A 22,417-nucleotide genomic window follows, 5' to 3' on the forward strand; every position below is an offset into this window, starting at 1 on the left:
CGCCTGCTGGAAAAGCTCGATATACCACCACTTCTATTGTGATTATTCCGATGTTCTTATCAAATTAGAATATTTTAAGAAAGATTCCATTTTCATGAAGGTTCAGAATTTGTAAATGTAATGTTTCAAACATATTATTTTGCAACTAGTTATTTGTAAGACCATTAGAGTTTTGCTTTGGTATTTCTGACTTTCAGTGCATTTCTTTTACTTGCAATTTAGGTACTTATGAGAAGAAATCCTGCAGCCATACTTCTCCATCTGAATGCCATCCATGTGGAGAACAGGAATATACAGATTCTGTTAACCGTTTGTCTGAATGTCTCCCATGTAACCAGTGCCAGGAAGGAAATGGTAAGTAAACTTGAGCAAAGGTGTCCAATCAGATTGCTTCTAAACAGAATGACAGTAAAATAGAATTGGGAGAATCCTACTCCACCATAGGTTCCTGAGCCCTTTTGCCCAGTGCCAACTCTTTGAAAGGGTCTTCAATTCTTGAGATGTGGCTGCCAGCATTCATTATCCTGCCCTAGGTTACCCAACGGTTGATAAAACTGGGCTGTTGCCTTTCCAGAGTCTTATGCCAATCTGAACTCTTCTTACATTTTACACACACACACACACACACACACACACACACACACACACACACACACACAATGCTGGAATAACTCAGCAGATCTGGCACACATAAAATGATGGAATATACAGTAAGGGCAATCTTTTTCCAGTTAAGTACCTAACAAGTAACGTGTAGACACAAGGGATTCTGCAGATGCTGGAAACCTTCCAGCTTTTTGTTCAAGGTTTTCAGCATCTGCAGAATCTTTTTTGTCCACATTTTGCTTGTTAGGTGCTTAATTGAACAAAGATTGCATTTGCTGTATATTCAGGGCTTACCCTGTTATAATTTAACCAACAAACACTTACATAGCTAAGGTTTCTCTTTAGTTTTCTGTCCACACCTCTTTTGACTATTACTGCTGCTTTTTCTTCCACCACGTGTTCTGTTAGTACATCTGAGATCCTAACAACTTTCCCTTCCTCTTTTAAACTTCTTCTGTAATTATGTGATCTGTATCCTCTTTGCTAGACCTCCTACAGTGGGAGCAGATTCTCCTGTTTCCTCTATCTGAAACTCCAGGGCCTGGTGACAACAGGAACAGCCCGTAACAGAAGCACCACTTGACTGTAGCAGGAAGACAAAGCATGCAAATGGCGAAGTTGGGCCAGGTGTGCATACCTGCATGAGATGGAGATGTGCTGGAGATTGTGCAGATGTGCGTGCTTGCTTTGGTGTGTAGGATGTGCAGCTACTGTTTGAGATGGGAGCCAGATGCAAATATGTGCAGTGTAAGTGGTGCAGTGGTAGATTTCTGTGTGTAAATGCATGCAGTTCAAAGGGGACTGAGGTAGAGATGACTGTTGCATGGAGCATGAGAGCTGACAGCTTCTGTACCTTTGTACAGCTGTACAGATATGCCCACCCAGAGGGGGCTCTGTGAGCTGCTGGCTCTGTAGCCGTACAAATGTCTCCAGTCTGAAGATGGACTGTGAGATATGGGCAGTTTGAAGATATTTGAATCTATGTTTGTTCCTTGTGTGGGAAAACAGAGATTGGTGCTCGTCTGATTTGTATTGCTTTATCATTACTCAATCTGTGGAACCATGTGCAGCAACGGAACATCATACAAGGCTTTTGTAAAAATTTTGGTGAGTATTTATGTTTGTAATTCAGCTCTCATTCCTGTGCGTGTGCATGTGTGTGTGTGTGTATCGCTGCGTTATTTGATTAGGCGAGGCTGTCTTAAGAGATTTCAGTTCATTACTAGTCGCTGGTGACTCAATGACCTGCTTTTATCACTCACACAAAGAATACAGTTACATTCCATTTACATCAAAAGAAATGTATTTGTAAATGCGAGATATTTATAGAATTCACTTTTGAGATTAAATCACTTTGCATGGCATCTTTGATTTTTTTTTAAAAAAAGAAGAGATTCATTAGCGGCATAAGATGGCTGTTAATGTTGAAACTGAAAGATGTGACAAAGGATGTATCGTGCCTTTGTACCTGATATTTTTACCAGCATTGAATCAGCTATTACTGTAACTTGCATCAATTGAATTGGATTTTAGGGCTTGGTGGAAAATTATCAGATAATTCTTTGAAAGAGCTAACGTGGCTACAGTTTTAGACTAGTTCAGAAGCTCACTTGGCCACCAGCTTACTCTAAGATTATAGCAATGGAACTTCAAAGTTCAAAGTAACCTTATGTATATGTCACGATATATTATCCTGAGATTCACTTTCTTGCAGGCATTCACAGTGAAACAAAGAAATATCACAGAATCAATGAAAAGTTTCACACAATGAATAACAATCAATGTGCAAAAGAAGACAGACTGTGCAAATCCAAAAATAAATAAATAATACTGAGATCGTGAATCGCAGAGTCCTTGAAAGTGAGCTGATAGGTTGTGGAGTCAGTTCAGTGTTGAGTGAAGTTATTCACGTTGGTTCAGGAGCACGATGGGTAATAAAGAGTACCAACTGTTCCCGAACCTGGTGGTGTGGGACCTAAGGCTCCTGTATCTCCTTCCTGATGGTAGCACGAGAAGAGAGCCAGGTTTGGGTGGTGGGGGTCCTTTTTAATGGATACTGCTTTCCTGCGACAGTGCTCTGGGTAGACATGCTCAGTGGTGGGAAGGGCTGTTTCTGTAACAGGCTGAACTATATCCACTGCTTTATGTAGACTTTTCTGTTCTTAGGAATTGTTGTTTTCATACCAGGCCATGATACAGCCAGCCAGGTTGCGTCATGAAGTTCCATCCATTAAGTTTGTCATGGTTTTAGGTGACATGCCAGATCTGCACAAACTTCTAAGCAAGTACAGGTGTTGCCATGACTTCTTTGTAATGGCACTTACTGTTGGTTCCAGGGCAGGACCTCTGAACCGATGACACCAGGGAATTTAAAGTTACTGACCTTTTCCACCTCCAATCCATGGATAAAGATTGGCTCATGGACTTATAGTTTCTTCCTCCCGTAGTGAATAATCAGCTCTTTGGTTTTGCTGACATTGAGTGAGAGGTTGTTGTTGTGCAACATTGAACCAGATTTTCAGTCTCCCTCCCACGTGCCCAATTGTCACCACATTTGATTCGGCCAACAACAGTGTCACCAAAGTAGTATTGGAACTGTGCTTGGCCTCACAGTCATAAGTAGAGCAGGGGGTAAGGTCACTGCCTTGTGGTGCACCTATGCTGCTGGCGATTGTGAAGGAAATGTTGTTGCCAATCTAAACTGACTGAGGTCTACCAGTGAGAAAAATCAAGAACCCAGTTGCACTAGGAGTCATCGGGGCCTAGGTCTTGGAGCTTATTCATTAGTTTCAAGGGGATGATAGTATTGAATGCTGAGCTGTAGCTAATAAAGAGCATCTTGATGTATGCACTTTCACTGTCCAGTTATTCCAAGGCTGAAGAGCCAGTAGAATGGTACCTGCTGCTGACCTATTGTGACGTTAGACAAATTGGAGTGGATTCAAGTCACTGCAGCCAGGGGTTAATAAATTTCACGACCAATCTGTCAAAGCACTTGATCACAGTGGATGCAGGTACTACTGGACAATAGTTGGCGAGGCAGGTTGCCACTGTCTTCTTGGACACTGGTACAATTGAATCCTACTTGAAGCAGGCGGGTACCTTAGACTACTGAACTGAGAGTTTAAAGATGTCAGTAAACACTCAAGCCAGTTAATTATCATCTGTACCTGGCTGACTACTGAACTTGCGGTGACAGAAAGCTGATGCATTGTGGAAGGGCTTTTTAGGGCTCTGAGCCAGCGTCAGCAGGGAATGTAAAGGTGTGTCAGTTTATCTAGAGTTTGACAACAGCAGATTTGATGTTAGTAAATTTAAATTATAGGTGTTGAGAGTTGTTTGTGAAAATGTTAAATATTTAAGCTGAATAACAAGTCTGAATCTTTCCTTATATTCTTATTTCACCATAGTTTCTTATAACTGATCAGGTGTATTCTGGCTCTCAAAGCATGTACATCAGTCCTATTTTTCCACCTACCTTTCTGCACCGTGTTTTCACCGGGCTGTCAAATCTCACCCACCGCGCTTCTCCTGTCAGCAGGGAACATGTCATTACTTCTCTAAGTTTCTGGTTCAGTGCTGTTCAGTCATTTTTTTTAATTGCCTTTGATTGGGCTTAATGTTAAAATGTGATATGATTGTGGATTTTAAAAAGTAAAACAGAAAATGCTGCAAACACTCAACATCTGTGAAAAGGAAAACATCACCTATAAAGAATCTTCAACTCGAAATGTTAACTCATTTTCTATTGCTGCAAATACTGCCTAACTTGCAAAGTGTTTTCTTGCATTTCCCAGTTTCCTTAGGATTTCACTTATTTTCTTTCTTTTTTTGCTGTATTGCTTTAAAAGTTACCTTATCCCTACAAAGAACTACCCTAATCATCCATGTGGTCAATGATATTTTCTCTGTCATCCTCCAATATTTAATCCAACTTTCTTGTGCAAGGTAGTCATGTAGAGAATTAGCCATATCGTTTCTGCATCTATCCATGCTCTTTGACTATTTCAAAACTATGATCTCCTTTACCTTCACAGGCCAAGAAGTAGAAATTGAATGTAGGGCAACCAGTAACACAAAGTGCCGTTGCATGAAGAACTACTTCTGTAAGACTCCTGAAAAATGCGACAGGTGTTTTCCTTGTAAAGAGTAAGTAAAATGCACTAAGATAATGCTTTGTATATTTAGCTACCATGCACTGCTCGGCTTCACGATGGCACCTTACCTCTTGAGTCAAAAGATTGCAAAATTAAGTATTTTTCCAGGGCTGAAGCAGGATGAAGTTGAGAAGAATATGGACTGATGATTCAGAATTGGGGGTGGGGGAAGAATGATGTGCTGTTGGTGACGGAATCTTTCAAATGAACTATTAAACCAAGGTTTCTTGAGCATTCTTGTGAGCCTTTATTTCCTGTCTGGCATTGTCAGTGCACAGCCCACTGAATCAAGACTAAATGCTTGAACCTTGGCTAACAAGAGCACAAGAATACAAAAAAATAGAAACAGGATTTGTCCTTTGGCTTAGCTAAGCCTGCCTCACCATTCAATATGATCATGACTGATTTAAGCAGGCTTCAACTCCTGTTCTGTGCCAATTCCCCCAAAACCTGTAATTCAAAGTTCGAAGTATGCAGACATCCTACCATGCAAAAACTCATTTCAGGGAGGTAGCACCACCATCCCCACCCCCCCCGCAACTCCGTATCCCTCCCCCCACCCCCTGGGTCAACCTTCTCTGTCAGACTTTGGTTTTCTGCTGAAAAGAACTGTGAAATACTTGAACAGCCTTCCCTGCACTTAGCCTCCCTGATACGTTGTGGTCCCCAAACGCATAAGGTGCATCCTTATTATATTGTCTTATGCAGAAAATGTGACATTAAAATATGTACTTGTATTATAATGGAGTCATTTTTTTTATTCTATTACAACTTTAAGTAAGATTACAGGGAGTTTGGCCTCATCACATAGGACATCAATAGAGTAGCTCCTTAGCAGCTGGCCAGCTAGTTTAAATAACGTTAGCCATGCTAATGAATGAATGACACATGTTAAACTCACCTCAACATGTCTTTTACAGTCATTTAACCCACCATGGACAATAGAAAAGTCACTGTTGCAAACAGTGCGGTGAGCAACACTGTCATTATTTTGGAACCCTATTAAGCGGGGGTGCACTTTAGTGTAGTCTGGGGTGAAGTACGTTTTACATTTCCTTTTTTTGGAACACTCTGCCATGGTGCTGTAGGACACTCAACTGAACTGATGGATGAGGAAAGAGAGAGAGAGGTCGACTGTTAAGCCCGCCCACAGAGAAAACAGATAGGTCTACTTAGCACAAAGAAAGACCAATCAGGATAGTCCCCCGCTCCCTCTCAAATCGATTTCCGGGATATTGTATATAATTTGCGGGTGTCAGGGAGCCGCTATCAATATGCGGGAGACTCCTGGAACTTCTGGGAGAGGTACGATGTCTGAGTATGTATACTCTACACAACCTTTAGATTTTTCTCCTTAAAGGCAGCCACAAAACAAAGAAACCCGCTAGAACTCACAAAAAAAATGGTCAAACACCTAATGTGCAGAAAAGAATCCAAATCATGCAAACAATAAAAGTCAGCAAGTAATATTCAGACCCAAAATTCATAAAAATAAGTCCACAGCCACAAAGCCTGTCATCACTGCAGCTGACCCAGGAGCCTGTTAGTTGCAGGCCAACAACCTTAATTCAACACAGAGACCCATAAGCCTAGCGGAGCAGTGAACTGAACTCCGGCCAGTCCTTCACCTCTGGCCCCGATGCCCTGACCTTTTCAGTCTGGCCTGGCACTTAAATCGGCCAGTCAGAGGGCCGTTCCTCGCTCTCGCGCCTGGGCCCTGCTGCTTCGATACACAGTCAAGCCCAGGACTCTTGACCTTGATTTGGCCTATACCCGACCTTTCTGATTTGGCTTGCGGCTTAAATCAGTCAAACCTTGGCTGAAAGTTTCTCACTCGCGGGTTCGCACCCCGCCACCTCGACTCTGCCTCGTTTTAGTCATAGTCATAGTCATAGTCATACTTTATTGATCCCGGGGGAAATTGGTTTTCGTTACAGTTGCACCATAAATAATAAATAGTAATAGAACCATAAATAGTTAAATAGTAATATGTAAATTATGTCAGTAAATTATGAAATAAGTCCAGGACCAGCCTATCGGCTCAGGGTGTCTGACCCTCCAAGGGAGGAGTTGTAAAGTTTGATGGCCACAGGCAGGAATGACTTCCTATGACGCTCTGTGCTGCATCTCGGAGGAATGAGTTTTGAATTGCCTCCAAGTCTGCTCCAGCAGCCAGACATTGGCAAATACCTGGCTCGCAGGCCTGAGTCCTGCTGCCTGGATTTGACTCGTATACGTCACGCCGTAACTGTCCTGCACCTTCGAGACTTCAGTGCACACCGCAAGAATACCAGGTTGTACTGCCAGTTCAAAAGCTCAGCGCTGAAAGGGAAGTTACTGGCTGTTGATCATTTTTGAGAAAAAGGTGTGATTATTAAAGTAAGTAATAGTTGTTTTTGCTGCCAGCAAGTCATCACTGTACTTCAGCAGCACCTTAAACTGGAAGTTTTTCCTTAATCTTTCAAATATGTGTCTATCTCCACCCTTAATATATATAACATAGAAGCACAAAAAACCTACAGCACAATACAGGCCCTTCAGCCCACAAAGTTGTGCTGAACATGTCCTTACCTTAGAAATTACCTACGGATACCCATAGCCCTCTTTTTCTCTAAGCTCCATGTACCTATCCAAAAGTCTCTTAAAAGACCCTATCGTATCCGCCTCCACCACTGTTACCAGCAGCCCATTCCACGCACTCATAACTCTCTGCGTTTTAAAAAAACTTACCCCTGACGTCTCCTCTGTACCTACTCTTCAACACCTTAAACTTGTGTCCTCTTGCGGCAAACATTTCAGCTCTGGGAAAAAGCCTCTGACTATCCACAAGATCAGTGCCTCTCATCATCTATACACCTCTATCAGGTCACCTCTCATGCTCCGTCGCTCCAAGAAGAAAAGGCCGAGTTCACTCAACCATAAGGCATGCTCCCCAATCCAGGCAACATCCTTGTAAATCTCCTCTGTACCCTGTCTATGGTTTCCACATCCTTCCTGTAGTGAGGCGACCAGAACTCAGCACAGTACTCCAAGTGGGGTCTGACCAGGGTCCTATATAGCTGCAACATTACCTCTCAGCTCCTAAATTCAATTCCACGATTGATGAAGGCCAATACACTGTACGCCTTCTTAACCACAGAGTCAACCTGTGCAGCTGCTTTGAGCGTCCTATGGACTCAGACCCCAAGATCCCTCTGATCCTCTACACTGCCAGGAGCCTTACCATTAATACTATATTCTGCCATCATATTTGACCTACCAAAATGAACCACTTCACACTTATCTGGGTCGAACTCCATCTACCACTTCTCAGCCCAGTTGTACATCCTATCAGTGTTCTGCTGTAACCTCTGACAGCCCTCCACACTATCCACAACAACTCCAACCTTTGCGTCATCAGCAAACTTACTAACCCATCCCTCCACTTCCTCATCCAGGTCACTTATAAAAACCACGAAGAGTAAGGGTCCCAGAACAGATCCCTGAGGCACATCACTGGTCACTAACCTCCACGTAGAATATGACCTGTCTACAACCACTCTTTGCCTTTTGTGGGCAAGCCGGTTCTGGATCCACAAAGCAATGTCCCCTTGGATCCCATGCCTCTTTACTTTCTCAATAAGCCTTTCATGGGGTACCTTGTCAAATATCTTGCTGAAATCCATATACACCACATCTACTGATCTTCCTTCATCAATGTGTTTAGTCACAACCTCAAAAGATTCAATCAGGCTCGTAAGGCACGACCTGCCCTTGACAAAGCCATGCTGACTATTCCTAATCATATTGTACCTCTCCAGATGTTCATAAATCCTGCCTCTCAGGATCTTCTCCAGCAACTTACCAACCACTGAAGTAAGATTCACTGGTCTATAATTTCCTGGGCTATCTCTACTCCCTCTCTTGAATAAAGGAACAATATCCGCAACCCTCCAATCCTCCGGAACCTCTCCTGTTCTCATTGATGATGCAAAGATCATCACCAGAGGCTCAGCAATTTCCTTCCTCGCCTCCCACAGTAGCCTGGGGTATATCTCATCTGGTCTCAGCGACTTATCCAACTTGATGCTTTCCAAAAGCATAAGCACATCCTCTTTCTTAATATCTACATGCTCAAGCTTTTCAGTCCACTGCAAGTCATCACTACAATCACCAAGATTCTTTTCCACAGTGAATACTGAAGTAAAGTATTCATTAAGTTCCTCTGCTATTTCCTCCTGTTCTATACACACTTTCCCACTGTTACACTTGATAGGTCGTATTCTTTCACTTCTTATCCTCCTGCATGTTCACATACTTGTAGAATGCCTTGGGATTTTCCTTAATCCTGCCTGCCAAGGCCTTCTCATGGCCACTTCTGGCTCTCCTAATTTCCTCCTTAAGCTCCTTCCTGCCCTCCACAATTCTCAGTGATGGAGAAATTCAAAAGTTCACAACCCTGTGAGAGAGAATATTTTAACAGTTATTCTTTCTTTCCAATTTGATTGTCTATGACCATTGCCAAGTGTCTACTCAACAACATCAGTATCCCATTAATACTCTTTTCCTATTATTGGATACAGACTATCATTTTGATTAGTTTGCTTTTTGAATGATTAATTTTAAATGCATTGGAAAATGATTCTGCATTCTCATTACATTTAATGAAACTATAGCCCAATCCCTTACTCTTTGGTAAGATGTCCGATTGCATTTCGCTGGCAGTGCATAAACCTGAAAATATAGCTTCATTTGCCATCGAGCTTGGAAGGCTGCAAGTTGCTTTACCTGGGAGTGTTAGGTGCAGTTTTATGCTAACTGTAGTTTAACAGATGAAATCCGAAGATAACTGCAGATGAAGGAAAAATGAAATAAAAGCAAAATGTTAGAAATATTCAGCAGGTTGTGCATTATTTTGTGGATAGAAAGAGATCCTTCAACAGAATCAAGAACCTATGGAACTCCACTTTAGATTTATCCGATGACTTGGCTTCCACAGCTGTCTGTGGGAGTTCATTGCTATGGACGCCCATGGAGGCCAAGTCATTGGGTATGTCTAAAGTGGAGGTGGATAGGCTCTTGAAAGGTTATGGGGAGAAGGCAGGATAACAGGGTTGAAAAGGATAATAAATCAGTCACGATGGAATAGTGAAGTAGACTCAATGGGCTGAAGAGCCTAATTCTGTTCCTATGTCTTTTGGTCTCTGACCTGAATTATGAACTTTTTTTTCTCTTTCCACGGATGCTGCATGGCCTGCTGTGTGTTTCCTGCATTTTCTGTTTTTGTTGTATTTTAATAAAGCTTGGTGCAAAATTTCCAGTTTTCTGGTCGGGGGTTTAAGGAGTAGTGGAAAGGCATATTCCTGAATTGGGGGTCCTGTGGCGTTGAGAAGGTGGGACATTGCTTTGGTTCAACCTGTACTAGCTCTGACCAAGGAGGCTTCAAAGTGTTGTCGTGTTTGTTGTCATCAGCTGGCTGCCCCCAGTTGGAAAATTATGAACACAACAGCAGTGTTTAGTGGTGTCAACCTGTGCCAATTGATTTGCTTCTGCTTTGTGGTTATCTGAAATTGGGGTGCAAGTACTAAATCTCAAATGTGCAGAGTTATTAGTGAGTCATGTAGCATTGTTAAAGGAAAATAAAAGCTGTTCATCCTTTAGGCACAGCTCTTCTATCAGAAGTAATAGACTGAAGATTTAGTTTTTGATTACTAAAATCGGTTATTTCCCTAAGCACTTTATTTCTTTCCCAAGGTGCAACACTAACACTGAAGAGATTGTACGGATTTGTACAAGAACCAATGACACAGTCTGCAAAGCAAAAGGTATGTTTCTCTTTTTCTGTCCATTATCTGTAGTGTTAACTATGCCACTCAAAACTACTGCAAACAGGTTGACAAATTACTCAGGTGGTGTTACTATAGGACAATTTTCTGCAGAGAGAATTAAGCAATGGTTAAACATGCTGGTTAATATGTTGCTAAAATATTATAATCAGAGTCAGGTTTATTATCACTGGCATGTGACGTGAAATTTGTTAACTTAGCAGCAGCAGTTCAATGCAATACGTAATCTAGCTGAGAAAAAAAAATAAACAAGTAAATCAATTACGTATATTGAATAGATTAAAAATATCGTGCAAAAACAGAAATACTGTATATTTTTTAAAGAAGTGAGGTAGTGTCCAAAGCTTCAATGTCCAGTTAGGAATCGGATAACAGGGGAAGGAGCTGTTCCTCAATCGCTGAGTGTGTGCCTTTAGGCTTCTGTACCTCCTACCTGATGGTAACAGTGAGAAAAGGACATGCTCTGGGTGCTGGAGGTCCTTAATAAAGGACACTACCATTCTGAGACACCGCTCCCTGAAGATGTCCTGGGTACTTTGTAGTCTAGTACCCAAGATGAAGCTGACTAGATTTACAACCTTCTACAGCTTCTTTCGGTCCTGTACAGTAGCCCCTCCATACAAGACAGTGATGAAGCCTGTCAGAATGCTCTCCACGGTACAACTATAGAAGTTTTTGAGTGTATTTGTTGACATACCAAATCTCTTCAAACTCCTAATAAAGTATAGCTGCTGTCTTGCCTTCCATATTTTCATCAATACATTGGGACCAGGTTAGATCCTCAGAGATTTTGACACCCAGGGACTTGGAGCTGCTCACTCTCTCCACTTCTGACCCCTCTATGAGGATTGGTATGTGTTCCTTTGACTTACCCTTCCTGAAGTCCACAATCAGCTCTTTCGTCCTACTGACGTTGAGTGCCAGGTTGTTGCTGTGGCACCACTCCAGTAGTTGGCATATCTCACTCCTGCATGCCCTCTCGTCGCCACATGAGATTCTATCAACAATGGTTGTGTTGTCAGCAAATTTATAGATGATATTTGAGCCACAAAGTCATGTGTATATAGAGGGTAAAGCAGTAGGCTAAGCACACACCCCTGAGGTGCACCAGTGTTGATCGTCAGCGAGGAGGATATCTTTTCACCAATCCGCACAAATTGTCATCCAGTTAGGAAGTTAAGGATCCAATTGCAGAGGGAGGAACAGAGGCCCAGGTTCTGCAAGTTCTCAATCAGGATTGTGGGAACGATGGTATTAAATGCTGAGCTATAGTTGATGAACAGCATCCTGACATGGGTGTTTGTATTGTCCAGGTGGTCTAAAGCCGTGTGGAGAGCCATTGAGATTGCATCTGCCGTTGACCTACTGTGACGATAGGCTCCAACAATAGCTTTCTTGGCAAACATTTTTCATGAGGACAAATATAGATTTAAAATAATTGCCGAACAGTCATAATTTTTTTAATATGCTGTTTTCTCCTATCTTTTAAAACAGATGATTTCCTGATCAACATATTTGAAGAGTGACTGACATTTTCTCTGTTACTTATTCTTCATTCTCCTCCTGCTTGGTTTACTCTGTCAATCACATGTGAGTTCAGACAGTGGCTGTTGGTGGGATATTAAATTGCATAACTGGTCCCATTGTCTGTTTCACCCCAAATCCCTGTCCATGCATCTCCTCTAGTGAGCAGTGGTTACTGATCAGAACTGGACCCCCTTTCCAGTTTTTTTTTGCTTCTCCTCTCAGACTTTGTTGTTAAAGGTTTGATGCAGTCCCTGTTTGTGTGAAAAGCGAGATTGGCTGTCAGTACAGATGAGCCCTGGAATCTGAGATCCCTTTCATTTTAACCATGTCACCCAAACAAGTTTCCAATAACTGTTGATATGTTTTTTTTATATCCTAATCAGTCTGCTTTTCCCCCCTTTGCTCAGGAGATCAAATAAAACTGGGAGGGTATTGAGGAATGAGGCATCCAAACTGTACGAGTCTGGTCAGATGGAATACGTTGTCTTTTGCTCTTCTGTTTCGTACATTTCTAGTCTGTAATATTCCAGCCTATCTTTGGCCAGAATGCTGATTCAACAACTTCAGGCAGCTCTAAGTTTGCTGCATTGTACTGAATGAAATTTGTGGGAGTAACAAATTTTGTGTAGAATATGATAACTACAAGAAAATTGAAAATCGCAGATATGGGTAATCTGAATCAATGAACATGCTTTGGGCCGATTGCAGACAAGAAAAAGCCTGTAGATGCTGGAAATCCAAGCAGCACACACAAAATGCTGGAGGAACTCAGCAGGCCAGGCAGCATCTATGGAAAAGAGTACAGTCAGCATTTCAGGTTGAGACGGTTCAGGACTGGTGAAGGGTCTCAGCCCAACGTTACTTTTTAATGCCCGTTTTGAAAGGGAGAATATAACCACAACTGTGAAGATCCCTGCTGCACCTGATGACCCTGTGATCTCTGACTCAGAGGCCTTTAAAGAGGGTGAACCCTCGCAAGGTGGGAGGTCCTGACGGAGTACCTGGTAAGGCTCTGAAAACCTGTGTCAACCAACTAGTGGGGGTGTTCAAGGACATTTTCAACTTCTCACTGCTATGGGCGGAAGTTCCCACTTGCTTCAAAAAGGCAACAATTATACCAGTGCCGAAGAAGAATAATGTGAGCTGCCTTAATGACTATCGCCCAGTAGCACTCACATCTACTGTGATGAAATGCTTTGAGAGGTTGGTCATGACTAGACTGAACTCCTGCCTCAGCAAGGACCTGGACCCATTGCAATTTGCCTATTGCCTCAATAGGTCAATGGCAAATGCAATCTCAATGGCTTTTCACATGGCTTTGGAGTATCTGGACAACACAGGCACCTATGTCAGGATGCTGTTCATCGACCATAGCTCAGCATTTAACACCATCATTCCCACAATCCTGATTGAGAAGTTATAGAACCTGGGCCTCTGTACCTCCCTCAGCAATTGGATTCTTGACCTCCTAACCGGAAGACCACAATCTGTGCGGATTGGTGATAAGATATCCTCACCACTCTGTTTAAAAAAAAAACTTATGAGATATGCTAACTAGTGGAGTGGTGTCACAGCAACAACCTGGCACTCAATGTCATTAAGACGAAAGAGCTGATTGTGGATTTCAGGAAGGGTAAGACGAAGGAATACAACCAATCCTCATAGAGGGATCAGAAGTGGAGAGAGTGAGCAGCTTCAAGTTCCTGGGTGTCAAGATCTCTGAGGACCTAACCTGGTCCCAACATATCGATGCAGTTATAAAGAAGGCAAGACAATGACTATACTTCATTGAAGAGATTTGGTATGTCAACAAATACACTCAAAAACTTCCATAGTTGTATCATGGTAGCATTCTGACAGGCTGCATCACTGTCTGGTACAGGGAGGCTACTGCAAAGGACTGCAAGAAGCTGCAGAGGGTTGTAAATTTAGTCTGCTCCATCTTGGGTACAAGCCTACAAAGTACCCAAGATGTTTTCCAGGAGCAGTGTCTCAGAAAGGTAGCGTACAATATTAAGGACCTCCAGCACTCAGGGCATGCCCTTTTCTCACTGTTACCATCAGGTGGAAAGCCTGAAGCCACACACTCAGTCAGGACTAGCATTTTCCCCTCTGCAATCTGATTCCTAAATGGACATTGAAACCTTGAACACTACTTCATTCTTTTAATATATATTATTTCTGTTTTTTGAATGATTTTTAATCTATTCAATATATGTATACTGTAATTGATTTACTTATTTTTTTCTATATTATGTATTGCATTGAACTGCTGCTAAGTTAACAAAAATTTCACGACACGTGCTGGTGATAATAAAGCTGATTCTGATTCGAGATCATCACGATGGTGTCTGTAATTATCATGGATGTTATATCTTATTTTCTTTTGCTTGTAGGAAAACAAAATTACCTATGGCTTATTGTTTTGGTACCAATACTAGTACTGGTACCTCTACTATACTGGAAAAGGAAAAGCCTCCCATGTAAGTCCAAGTACATCCAGGCTGTTCTGCCCTTGTAAGGAATGACAATCAGACTTATCGTGCCTAATATTGGTTTAAATACCGAACATTAAGCAAAGTTGGACAAAGTTTGGTGAAGGATGCATATTAGATGTTGTTTACATGGAATTTAAAAGGTGTGTGACTGGTTAGCAACATTATATCCTGTGGGGTTAAGGGGTCAAGAACAAGAAAATGGATTAAAAGCAGACATTAGAGAACAGTCATAAATGCTTGATTTCCAGGTTAGAGTGTGACAGATGGTGGTGATCTCTAAGGGCCAGTATTGTGATTGAGAAGATTAGGAAAAGGCATGGAATCGCCAGTCCATACTGAGAGCTGCTGTATTTTGTGCCTGTCTTTAGGATCATGGCTTACAAGCCATCATGAAACAAATGTAAGAGGCAGATCAATGTTTGTGGGCAGCTAAATTTGAGAAAGGTGCTTCCTGGTCTGTCCTGATTGATGGGGTCAAAGGTTTCAGTGAGATCAGAACCTCACTGTGTTTGGTGCTGCTCGCTGTGTTTCTGTTCTGTAAACTGCATCATCTGCATTCCAGCAATATGATCCTAAAGCTTAGCCATTAAGCTTTGGAATGCAGGTGGCACTTGTTTTTGAACAGGTTCTGAAGCCGTGCTCCAAGTTACTGTAGACTTGTTCATCTTAAGACGGATGTGGAAACTTTGGAGAGGGTGCAGAGGAGATGTGCCCGAACGCTGCCTGGATTAGAGAGCACGTCTTGAGCAATCTAGGGCTTTTCTTACTGGAGCGAAGGACGACGAGAGGTATCTTGACAGAGGTGTACAAAATGATAAGAGACTGTAGATTGAATGGATAGTCAGAGCTGTTTTCCCAGGGCAGAAATGGTTAATATGAGGAGGCATAATTTGGAGGAAAGGACAGGGGAGATGTCAGAGTTAAGTTTTTTTTTTAACAGAGTGGCGAGTGTGTGGAACAACCTTCCAGATAGATTAGAGGTGTTTACGAAACTCGTAGATAGTCACATGGATGATAGAAAAATGGAGGGTTATGTAGAAGAGAAGGGTTAGATTGATTTTAGAGTAGGTTAAAAGGTCGGCACTATATTGTGGGCCGAAGGGCCTGTACTGTGCTTTAATGTTCTATGTTTGCGGATGTATAAGAGAAAATAGGCTGCACCCTCAATGTCCATGAGAAAGGTCTTCTACAGCAGCTCCTGCTGTGCAACACTGTGCTGGCAATAAAAATCCACACACTGTACAACCGCTGCAAATGACAAGCCTTGCTTTGAGAGGCGTCTCTTGTCAAAGGCAGCCAATCTTGATGGAATTCAGCGCAATTCCAACATGGCTGCACTGCCTTTGGCGTCTGAGAACCTAGGTCTGTAATTAGATATATTCATGGTGTACCGGCCAGTAGTGATCATTGTTCTCCTTTACGCTTCTGACACTGGTATGATGATACCAATGCTCCCTGCAAAATCCCTGAACTCTACTAGCCCGATAAGCAACCCAACACCAGAATCCTTTCTTAAACCAACACCCCTGGTACCAAAGCACTAGTTACATTCAGTTGGCTCCTTTGGGCAGTACGTCATTCACATACCCGACACTAGATTCGCCAAACGCTCTTTTGTGAGCTCTGCCACAAGACAAGATTATCGGGTGGAGGGTGGAAAAGATTTGATATTCTCTTAAGCCTCCTTGCAGAAGTGCAGTATCTCTGCGTACTTGTGGGGATCCCTGCCTGTTGGTGGTTCAAATTGGAGAAGTAGCGTTCAGGTTGGTACGGAAAACCTTGTTTCAGGAGCACGTAGAAACCCTATGAGACCACATGAAAGATCCCACAACTTGATTCGAGAAAAACAGGAGCATTTTCCTCAGTGTTCTGTACTTAATATTCAGCCAGTGTTATCTATACATCATCTGGTCATTAACTCAGTATAAGTGAGTCCCTATATTGTGCAGGAAAGGACATAGAAATCTACAGCATATTATCAGCCCACAATGTTGTGCCAACCATGTAACCTACTGTAGAAACTGCCTAGAATTTCCTTACTGCATAGCCCTCTAGCCCACAAAGATGCTGTTTGTTATCTTAAAGGTAATACTTCAAAAGTTCTTCATTGAAGCCAAGTAAATTTTGATAAGTTGATGTTGTGAAAGGTATAGAAATGGCAATTTTTTGACATTCAATAAGTCAAATACAACACTCTTACATAGGAGATTTTGTATTAATTGAAAATGCACATAAATGTACTGTGACAAGATAGACCATTTTAGTTGCTACTCTACCAGCACTGTAAGAATAACTAAAAGTAGTTTGTTTGCCTTGTTAATATCTTTAATGAGACAGAAGATTGTTTTGGCTGTAGGAACAGTGGTCAGCCATTGAGTTGTAATTGAAACCTGACTGGCCTGTCATACAATTGCAAAAATGACTGCAGTATTGTTCAGTTTAATTACCGGTTGTATTGTTCCTTTCACTGCTACTTACTCTGAAATGCAGGAAGTTATGTAATGTTAACTGGTAAGCAGAGTGTGTTCCTGCCAATGTCTTGAGAAATACTCAACTAACAGTAAATGGATTTTTATAAATTTGAGCATCAATTGAAATATTTGGGAATCCGTAACTAAAATATGTTTCCATTTATTTGACTTCAGGTAATAAAAAGAAAAGTTTTGATACTAAGGTAAATATTACCCCCAAAGAAATTGAAGAAAATTTATGTAATGTAACATTTAACTAGAAAAATCCCTATTGTACATAAGTTGGATTTTGAATTTCTAATTCACTTTGTGAAACTTTTCAATGCTACAATATTCCAAAAATTAAGTGATTTGTAAAATTTAAAAATGGGGAAGGACGAAGCGTCAGCAATTTAAACATGTGCTATGGACGTAGTTTCTTTGACAATTATTATGATCAAGACTTCCTCCTGTGCTGGATGGCCTGTTTCATGCCATCTGTTACAGAATAATGTAGCCTTGTAAATATTTTGTGAGGAGAGCTCAGTATTTATAGCTTTTAGACTTTTTTAGTATGGTAGTTCTTTCAGGATGGTTATATCACTCTCACTTATTTTTGCAAGAGTAGATACTCGAGTTTCCAAAACATGTGCTGCATACTGCACATCGTGAAACCACATACTATGAACCACACACTAGGTAATACAGACATAGGCAGAGTCTGTGGGTTCAGGTCACACCCTAGCAACCTTAAATGCAAATTCTAGTCCAGGGATTCCCAATCATTTTTATACCATGGACCAATACCATTAAGCAAGATGTCTATGGACCCCAGGTTGGGAACCCTTGTTCCGCACAAAATTTTCATTGCAGTACTTTTCATCTACTCCCGATATATTTGAAGTGGCCTAGTTCATATATTTACTGTTATGCTGTATGCATTTCATTTTGGCAGTTCTGTAAGAGCAGCTTGTTTGGGTTATTGTTGAAGGGTAAGAGATGAGGAGAAATATGTGCCATCCAATTAGGATGGTTGAATTAAGGGGAGGTTTCTCTGGTGAGGGACCCTAACTTTGACCGAGGGTCCAGTGCGTGAGTGACAGAGAAGTTCAAGGTGAGCCCGAACTTGTGCACATTTGACTCTTTAATTAGAATGGGCACTTTTCTTTTCGTTATTCTTTACTAACTCTTTAGTTAAGATTCATAAATATAATTCCTTTAATCGTATGTAGTGTATTGTCTGTTATTCCGTGGCACTAGTTTGTAACAGCCCCAAGGATGACACAGCGTCCACACAAACAGGGATTTGGGGGGGGGATTGAGTAGTCTCAATCTCTCGAGTTTGGCAGAGCTTGAGTGTGTCGTCCCTAGACTTATGCAGCCAAGGAAACCAAGGTGTTTCATATTTCTGAAATATTTTGTCTCCTTTCACAGGAATCTGTGGCATTCATAGGTAATTATTTATTTATTCAGATTTACTTACCAGAAAGTTGGGTGTGTAAATATAATTGTTGTCAACAGTCATATTCTGTCATTATATATAGAATATATTTATTGTATCCCCAATCTTTCCCCAGACTGCATCTGTTATTTTCATATCAGAGACCTTCCACTCAACTACGGATCTGCCATTGATAATCCACATTCAAAACCCAACTGTTAATGTAATTGGCACCAGTTAATCCAACACTGCCGTTTTGCTTTCCATCTATTAGTGCATGTCACGATCATAATGTCCTTGTATAGCCAGTCCAGGATAGATCATTCCATCCTTTGCTTTTGTAAATTTATGCATGTTTATTTAAAATAATTTTTGTGGAAATCCACATGGTCACGAGGAGAACGTACAAACTCCTTACATGCAGTGGTGGAAATGAACCCGGGTTGTAATAGTGTTACGCTACCGTGCCGCCATTTTGCATAGGGCCGAAGCTGACACGAATTTATAATGGGAATACCTTGCAAATATTTTAATTATTTTTAATAAGTGATCATTAATTATTGAAGACTTAACTGGTTTTATTTATGTTCCAGGGAGCAATAGCCCTAAACCAGAGGTAGGTAGTCATTCGATGTTTCATGAGGTATGGAAATTATATATAACCGGACATTGTGTTAAATATCTGATGATTAGCCAACTCCCAAGAGGTAGTCAAGTAGCGTTAATCTGAGGTAAAACACATAAAGCGCTGGGGGAACTCGGCAGGTCAGGCAGCATCTATGTAAATGAAAAAACGGGTCAGCATTTCGGGCTGAGACCCTTCACCAGGACTGGAAAAAAAATGTTGGATATACAGCATCTGCAGACTTTCTTGTGTTAGTAATCTGAGGTGTTCTGTCTGGATGCAGGATGAGCAGGGGCAGGTTAGAAGGAATCATCTTGATCTGAATTAATACCACACCGCTGAATGACCAACTCTCTCTGGGAAACTTGCTGTGGGCAATAAAACCATCCCTGTCAGCAATGCTCAGAAAACATCCTGCGAAAGAAAAAGAAATCCCATAATAGACTTTATGAAAGCTATACAGAGCAGATTTCCCAATTGAGCATTCCTTGTGAGGAATTGGAATCAGATTCTGGCTTAATTTCACTAACACGTTGTGAAATTTGTTGTTTTGTAGGAGTATGATGCATAAAAAGAAACCAAGAAGCTACAATAAGAAATATATATATATATATATATAGAGAGAGAGATAAAATAGTGAGGTCATTGGGAATACTCATTGGGGCAATAAATGCAAGCCCAACTGGTGACATCCATATTCCTTGTGGGGGCGGGGGGAACAGTGGAAGACAACTGGTCTGACAATTCTTGAGGTGAATTCTTTTGATTCTGCTCATGTAGATCAATTGATATAGGATAATAGCAGCAGACTCAGCCAGTGCTACTTATATATATCCTAGCTGTGAGGGTTGTATCAGGAAAATTGGTCTTCATGTGAATATAATCAATGAACATATTGAGTCATAAACCCAAGAAATTCTGCAGATGTTCGAAATCCTGAGCAACATCCACAAAATGCTGAAGGAGCTCAGCAGCTCAGTCAGCATCTTATGGAAGTGAATAAACAGTTGATGTTTTGAGTTGATATCCTTCAGCGAGACTGGAAATGAAGGTGAGGGGAAGGAGTACAAGCTAGATGATCAGTGAGGTCAAGTGGGCGGGAGAGGGAGGATGAAGTAAGAAGCTGCAAAGTGATAGGTAGAAAAGGTAAAGGGCTGGAGGAAAAAAAAAAGAATCTGATAGAAGAAGAGAGTCAACCATGGGAGAAAGGGAAGGAGGGACACCAGGAGAGGTGACAGGCAAGAGAGGTGAAGAGAAGAAGTAAAAGGGGAGCCAGAGTGGGGAGTTGAAGAAGAGGGAAAGGAGAAGGGGAAACATTACCAGAAGTTAGACATCGATGTTTGTGCCTCAGGTTGGAGGCTAGCCAGATGGACTATGAGGTGCTGCCCCTCCAAGCTGAGAGGGGACATCATGGCAGTAGAGGAGGCCATGGACCAACATGTCCGAATGTGAATGGGGATTGGAATTGAAATGGTTGGCCGCCGGGAAATCTGGCTTTTTTGTATGGCAAAAAAAGAGTTATTTCTGTTGTCATGAAAATGTTTTACCAAATCAATTGCTAAAGTAGTTATGATAAAATGATACTGTATCTGTTGGGGATTCCCCACGATTTAGTTTTCAGTAGGTACATTTAGCTCATACTTTCCTTCTCACTTCCAGGAAGAAAGGTGCAGAAGAAATACTTTATCTGTAGTGTGTGGGAAGAGAGCTCAGATTCTGAAAACCACAGCCAACTGAAATTTTTCCCTCACATTTTCACAACTTCACGTTTTCAAAATTTCTCAACACTTTACAGTGTTTTGTAAAGTAAGCAAAATATATCTGATGCTTGTTCGAGGGGGTAGAATTAAACCTGTGGTCTTCAGAGAACTAAGATATTTCCTTCAGTTTGACATTTCAGAACTGTTTTTATGTAATTATTTTCTAAAAAAGTTATTTTCTTTTATTTCTCACAGGAACCAGCTGTACCAGGTATTGGTTACCACTGTATATGGCTCGTACACATTCTCCTTCCATAGCTCTGTTCAAGAACACAACTTCCTGCGTTCTTTATATCCTTTTATTTAGTTACAGAGAGACAGATTGGACTTGAAGGAACTTTTCTGAGATTTCAAACATGTGAATGAAAATTAATTGTATAATGGTAATAGTACAACATCTGACATATTTTGGGCCATTTTCACATTGTGTCGAGTTTATTGTCCTATGTACAAGTACAGTGAGGTCCAGATACAATGAAAACCTCGCAGGCATGTAGATTCAAACAGCACAGAGAGCATAAATTATACAGTTTATGTCTAATTTATGTTCTGGACCAGAAAAAGAGTTTCATTCATCAATGATGTCCTTATTTCTGCTGGCTGGCCAACAGTTGGTTAATGGGGTATGGGATTGCTGACTCAGTTGGCCTAAACTTGATGGACCTCTGACTATCCTAGCAAGGAGTGATCTTCTCAGGCCGAAGAGTGAAACCAAAGTGTTGCTGACAATAGTTCTAACTGGTTATTGCTGTGCTAATGATACCTCTGTAAAGAATACACCAAGTGACACTGAATTTAGCTCATCACATCTAGCCAGTTCTCTGTGGGAACAGTTTTTATTGAATCCCTTAGCCTTCAGTTATTTCCCTGATCTTTTCTGAGAAAAATACAACTACCACACTCCTGATATTGAAGTATTTTATGTTCCAGACTCACCCATGTGGCTGACTGAGATTGACCTTGAGATCTAGGACACTTAGCCAGCAAGTGATAATGAGATCCTAACAACAAAAATCTAAGTGAAAATAATAATTTTCCTGTTATCCAGTTCTATTATGCACACAGTACCTAGTGGGCCCATTCCGAGCTCTTACCCATTGTTTCTCCAGCCTGCAGGAATTAAGCCCCTTCCAGTGACAACTAGGCTGTCTTAAATGTGTTCCTGAGGTGACAGTAGCCTCTAGTTCCTACATAAATCATTGAGTAATACAGCAGGGAAACAGGTCATTTGGTGCAACTTGTTCATGTCAATCAAATTGCCTGACTGAGCTATTCCTATTTGTCCACGTTTGGCCCACATCCCTTAAAAACCTTTCCTATCCATGTATCTGGCCACATGTCTTTTAAATCTTGTTACTGTGCCTGCCTCAGTTGTACCTGGCATTGCACCTGATACCACAGAGGTCAGCTGAGGGTGTGAGATAGTGGCAGATGGACTCACAGCACCTTTAGGGTCGTCAGCAAGTGAGGTGTGTATTTTGTGAGAGGCGGTGAGGTCCAATTGTGGGCTTTGACAAGGATGGTGCAT

The 22,417-nt window shown here is 41.4% G+C and overlaps 1 protein-coding gene across 1 annotated transcript in view; it reads left to right on the forward strand.

Moving 5' to 3' along the window:
- Positions 1-22,417, forward strand: part of LOC134358939 (tumor necrosis factor receptor superfamily member 6-like) — a 50,722-nt gene that overhangs the window by 22,672 nt on the left and 5,633 nt on the right. The window contains exons 3-10 of the mRNA XM_063071640.1: positions 223-354; positions 4,644-4,755; positions 10,497-10,567; positions 14,512-14,598; positions 17,259-17,287; positions 18,498-18,516; positions 19,098-19,120; positions 21,085-21,100. Coding sequence (XP_062927710.1) covers positions 223-354; positions 4,644-4,755; positions 10,497-10,567; positions 14,512-14,598; positions 17,259-17,287; positions 18,498-18,516; positions 19,098-19,120; positions 21,085-21,100 — 489 coding nt within the window. The remainder of the gene's footprint in view (positions 1-222; positions 355-4,643; positions 4,756-10,496; positions 10,568-14,511; positions 14,599-17,258; positions 17,288-18,497; positions 18,517-19,097; positions 19,121-21,084; positions 21,101-22,417) is intronic.

The sequence above is a fragment of the Mobula hypostoma genome, chromosome 19 (genome assembly GCF_963921235.1).
Source record: "Mobula hypostoma chromosome 19, sMobHyp1.1, whole genome shotgun sequence".
Classification (NCBI taxonomy): Eukaryota; Metazoa; Chordata; class Chondrichthyes; order Myliobatiformes; family Myliobatidae; genus Mobula; species Mobula hypostoma.